General features: G+C 34.6%; 1 protein-coding gene across 1 annotated transcript in view; it reads right to left on the bottom strand.

Annotated features, from left to right (window-relative positions):
- Positions 1–279: 279 nt before the first annotated feature.
- CHSY3 (chondroitin sulfate synthase 3) overlaps positions 280–6,000 on the bottom strand; it is a 277,632-nt gene continuing 271,911 nt past the window's right edge. The window contains exon 3 of the mRNA XM_043465968.1: positions 280–2,697. Within this exon, the coding sequence (XP_043321903.1) occupies positions 1,135–2,697 (1,563 nt within the window). The 3' untranslated portion in view covers positions 280–1,134. The remainder of the gene's footprint in view (positions 2,698–6,000) is intronic.

The raw sequence follows: 6,000 nt of genomic DNA, 5'->3' as shown, positions 1-6,000 counted from the left end.
TCTGCCAACCTGTATTAAAATCTGTTTTTGACCTGTTCTTGGTTCAGTTTGATCACAAAGTTAATGAGATCGAAGAGGAATACTTCCTCCAGATTGTAAATTATTGACTAAAAAATTGCTCATTTTAATCGTTTATGAAAGCTAGAACTTAAAGCATATTGATATAAATATCATGCCCATAATCCCTTATTAATATTTCCAGCCTTTGTAGCAAGCATGCTTTGGTGACTATGACCATTAAGAAATACATCAAATTTGACCAAAAGGAAACAACACAAATTTTTCAGTGTTTTTGAAAAAGAATACTGTCATACCTGTTTTATTATAAATAACCAGGTTCTGTCATATTTTATCTTCTTGCCAGCAAATGAAGGACATTGTTTCATAAAGCTTCTAAAATGTACATGAATATTTAATTAAATCATATTTCCTTGAGAAAATAAAGTTCATTCGCATTTATAGCAGACAGTTGTGAGGAGTAAGATAATTGTCATAAGACCAGGGTAGCCAGTACCGGTTGCTTGTGGAACAAAACTCCTCAAATTTTTAAAACTTTTTTTAAAAAATAAACTTACAATCATAAGTGTTCATTTACTTTAAAAATCCTAAAGATGAAGAAAATTATTGTCTATATATTTAAGTCCTTGTATAAATTACAAAACTCAAGTTTATGTTACAGAGTCCCTTCCCCATAGGAAGCATAAAGCACTTTTGTGGTACCTTTCACCAGTAAATATTTGTATCACATTGAATTTGACAAACGAAAGAAAAGTCGATATTGCATCTTAAAGCCCCAAGAGAACATTCTTCTAAGCTGTCTCTCATGTTGAATGAGCTTCAAAAGTCATTTGATTGCCACAATTTAACTCAATCTCAAATAAAGATATATAAAAGTAATATGCCTATTGACTTCAGTAGAAATCTGAAATATCAGTGAACTGCAGACTCTTCTTGTTTGAGGTCAACAAACACTCTTTGGAAGACAACCAAGAGTAGTTTAAGACCTGGACAACAAAATAAAATTATAACAATAATAATTATAATAATAAAAATAACAATAATAAAATTAAACAACAACAACCAACAATGAGGTAAACTCCCCTTTAAAAAAGGCAATATGTGTTGCCTGGATTGTCAGGAGAGAGTTCGATTGTACCTGACACCCAAATGTTTTTCCAACCATAGTTCAGCCAGTTGCATGGTTGAGGCAAAAGTACTTGCCTTGGATCCTAAGCACATCTTATACTGCTTAGGGTCCAAGTTAGGGTCACAATGAACTGGATGGAAAATATGCACCACTCCTACTTCTTGACTTCTGAAGGGCCTTAAGCCAGATAGAATGACTTTATTGTAGAGATCTACATCTTCCAGTCCCCAGCCTTGTATTGAGGTATCAAATCCACCTGCACCCAGAAGATCACTTTTATAAATACAGGTAATTCCATATCCATAATCTCTCCAAAATCCAGTCTTCTTTGAGAAGACGAAGTCGTCATCAGTTGGAGGGTTCCCCCCATTGGTTACCTTTGGGTCATACTGGCTAAAGATGATGGGGTAGTATACCTGTTGTCCCTGAATTGTATTGTCTCTACATCGTTGGAGAAAGTCTCCTCTGAAGATCAAGTCAACATCACAAAATAGCAGCAAAGTATCATTGTCAAACTGAGAAGATCCCATTTCAAGACCAAGACCTCTGGAAAACTCCCCATTCACGGGGATCAGGGTGATTTCTGCTTTGGGGTACTTGTTCTGATATTCTTGTATAAGCTCAATATGCTTGTTGGAATCTTGGCCAGAATCCTTACTGAAAAGGATGATGACCAGTTTTACATTCTGCTTTGGGATAAGACAAATGTTTTCAAAGTTCTCCATGAATCTCAAGAAAGTGTCATACCTTCCAATGAGAGGAACAAGAATGTGTATTTTCTTTTCACTGTGCCCTCCCACTTCTTTGGCACCTTGAAAAGAAGAGAGTATCTTTAAAGAATTAGATATAAAGGAGAATGATTGAGTGTCACTGTTAATAGTCTCTACAAGACTGTTGACATCTAGCTCTTCAGTTTCTCTGAAGAAAGGCTTGCTGAACAACTGCTGAAGATAGGCATGGCGTCTTACCGGCACAGTCAGTTTCCTCCCCTTGTGTCTTTTGTACAAGAGAAGTAAATCCAAAATGTACTCCACCCCATGCATGGGGTCAACCCTGCGGTAGCCATACTGAATTTCTTTGAAGTCAATGAGCCGTCCTCTAGTCTTGGCATTCTCATTGATCATCTCCATCACCTGTAGGACGGTATCATCCAGCGCTGTTCTCAGGATGCTGTTGATGCTCTGGCGAGGAGGCTGGTTCTCAGATGCTGAGTAAAGGAGCTTCCCTGTCAGGAACTCCCATTCTATCACTTCCTCTCTCTCCCGAGGCTGGAAGTGGTTGAAAGAAGGCATTACTCCCAGCTGCTGGTCCTCTTTGCTCACTTCGCTATTACTAAGCTTGCTCATCAGCGCACTCTCCCGGTGGAGCTGGATGGTGCGGTAGCGCAGTTCAGAAATTTTGCGGCTGAGCATGTAATTATGAAGCCTGTACTGGTAGGCGGGCCTTTTGTTTGGATGAAGTGTTATGGCTGCATGGATTTTGCTGTTGTGAAGGTCTTGGATATAACCCTTGCGATTGTGTTCATAATTTTCATGGAACAGTTGCTGCATCTGAAAAGTAGAAGGAAATCAAGATGTTAAGAAAGAAACTAAGCAATAAAACATTTAAACTAAAATATTTAGTAAGAATTACTATTTCATAACAAAAATGACATAAAATGTGAAAAATGGGAAAAAATCTTGAATGGGCACTTCACAAAAGAGAATGTGTAAATGCCTGACAAATACACAAAACATTTCTTTAGCTTATTCGTCACCAGTATAATGCAATTTAAAGTCACAATGTGATATTTAACCTACAAAAATGGCTAAGGATACATAATGCACTGTCAAAGTGTTAATAGCAGACTTGGAACTCTCATACACGGCTGGTGAGAATGTAACTTGGTTCAACTACTGTGGGAAACTGTATTGACTAAACTGATCATATGCATTCCCTGTTACTCAGTAATTCTTCTCTAGAAATATGCCCAATACAAATACATGCATACATTTACCTAAATACATATATATTTTTCAAAGCAGGATTATTAATAATACACCCAAACTGAAAGCAACCTAAATGTACATCAAGAAATGACAAATAAATCTAATAGAAAACAATACATCAATTAAAATAAATGAAATACAACTACTCAACAAAACAGACAAAGTCACAAACAAGTAAAAGAAGCCATGTATAAATGAATACATTTTATATGATTCTGTTCATAAGAAATTAAGAAACAGGTACAGCTAACTGATGCAGTTAGCTATAAGAATACTGATCAAAAATCCAGAAAGGGGGCAGGAAGCTCTGCGGTGCTAACAGTATTGTATTTGCTGATCGAAGTCATGGTGACACATATGCATTTAATTTGTGAACATTCACTCAACTATTACTTAAGATGTATTTGCTATCCCCCAATTAATAAATGACTTTCTTTTAAAAATATGCATATACATGCATGTAAAACCAGGTAGGTTTTTTGATATGTGTGTACATAAATGTGTGTGGATATGTGAGAAGAGAGAGAGAGAATATGAACATCAGAATTTTCCTAGCGAAGGTGACCTAAAAAATGTAAGACCAATACCATGGCAGATTCTTTATCTCCAGTATTTCACCTGGTTCTTATACTACACTTGTAGATTTTCAAATCAACATCATCTGACCTTAAAGAATGTAACAGCAGATATTTTGAGATGGATTTCGGACTTGATTCAAGGGAGTTTAGTTACATCCAATATTTTTTCCTAAAAACATATGCCAATTTTTATTTGAAACTTTGATGTTAAATCAAATTAAATCCATATGAATGGGCTATTATATCTCTATTTTTGTTTTATTATCCTTCACCTGAAATTGCCTCAGCATATTACTTTAGGTAGTTTTCCATGGGTTTTTTTTGGTATGCAACAAGATAAAAAATTCTAATGGCATATAGAATACTAATTTTACCACCTCTACAAAGTATTGGCTCTCTGAAACTATTCTTTCTTAAGGCCTGCTTTACATTACTAACAAAACAGGAACATGCTAAATTAAATAGGAGACATTGCTCAGAGGTGAACTGTTAAATTGCAGACTTATCTAGCTCCTTTAGTGATACTGAAGTGATTAATACTGCACAACCTGATAAAGGTGACATTTGTTATAGAACAAAAATTATCAGCATAAAATGATTAAGTAACTTGTATCACTCATATCATTACAACACAGGTTCCCTATATAGTGTTTATTTTACTAGTGTATTCCTTTGCAGAAATATTACAAACAAAGTCAGTGAGGGGGGCAATCTTTAAAAAGAGCACACTCATACATACTCTAGGTAGTGTGGTAACGATAAGTTCATCTTGAATTCATGTTATATTTTCCATTACAAAACATAGAGTATATCCAAATTTTCTGTATATATGTAGGGAGGATCAAGCTCTGCAGCATAGACAGGAGAATGTTTAAGAGCCTGGCTGTGAAATTAGCCAGATCTAGACTTGAGTACTGGCTCCACCATTTCTAAGCCATTTCCTAGCCAATCTATCTAAATCTCAGTCTCCTAATCTATAATAGAGAAAATGCCAACCACCTCAATGTATATTAAAATGTTGCTCAATAAGAAAAAATATATATATACACTACTTAGTACTGTGTCTGGTATCAATCTAGACAATCAAAACGAGGATTTGCCAGCCTCCTCCTGAGATTCCTCTTTTTGACTAGGAGTTTTCAGAGAATGAGAGCAGCACTCTGTAGGCTTGCTTCATCTTTGTTCATTTCTGGAAATGCTTGGGAACGGTTATAATTTAGCCATATACACTCAGTGCTTCAGTGTATCAAGCATGCCACTGAGGAACCTTCTGCTAACAAAAATCCTCAACACTAACATATTGTGGGGCTTTTTGGGAAACCAAGTTTCAAGAAGGTTAAGTGATTTAAACAAGGGTCTCCTGAGAATAATGAGATTAGGACCAAAACTAGAATAAGCAGTCACTTTTGCTTCTTAGCACACAAAATTTTGAGTATAACAAAATTGTTTTAAGAAAAAGTATAAAATACACATTTAAAATTATATTAGCTTGTTTGAAATAATTCAGGATTTCCTTTCCCTTATAGAATTTTCAGTTTATTTCATGGTACCTCCACAACCTCATAATGAAAGTAAAAATCATTTCACACTAACAAAATCACAGAAGGAGCTGACATCAATGGGTCCTGACTGATTTCAGTGTTTCTGCAAATTTCTGTGTTTCAAAGTTTCTGCAAGAGAAAAAGACTAGATGAAAAATAGCCTCACCCCACCAAGAAAAGAATTATTGAAACTGAGGAAAATATTAAGGGACAGTTCTAAAAATCATAAGAAGCATTTTCCTCTGTCTTGGAAAACAACAAAGTAGAAATATAAGATCTCGGGGATGTGATAGCAGAGATGAAATGTCAGTTCACAGAACTAAGAAATAAAGATAAACTATCTTTATTATATATCTTTGTTATATATATATATATTATATCTTTGTATGTTATACAAAATAAACTCAGATGTGAAAATTAAATCATAAGAAAAATAAAGAATAAACATTGTGGAAGGCTCAGTAAAGGGGAAAAAAGATAGAAATTAAGAAAGCTAAAAAATGAAACATAAATAAAGTTATGATGGTTTAGAGAGAAATAATTCAGGACTTAGAAAAATACTTTGTTTAGAGTAATTGCTATTAATAAGAGTTATAATAAGAGTAAGCTATTATTATTACTATAGTTATAATTTTTTTTACTACTATTATCATTAGTGTAAGTATTGAATAAATGAGTAAAGGAGAATGGCCTCGTTTTCCTTAGAAAAGAACTCAAATATGCTCAGTACAGCCATCATTTAACTT

The sequence above is a fragment of the Cervus canadensis genome, chromosome 4 (assembly GCF_019320065.1).
Source record: "Cervus canadensis isolate Bull #8, Minnesota chromosome 4, ASM1932006v1, whole genome shotgun sequence".
NCBI classification, from domain to species: domain Eukaryota; kingdom Metazoa; phylum Chordata; class Mammalia; order Artiodactyla; family Cervidae; genus Cervus; species Cervus canadensis.
The sequence above is the reverse complement of the archived record's forward strand: the minus strand, read 5'-3'. Positions and strand labels throughout refer to the sequence as shown.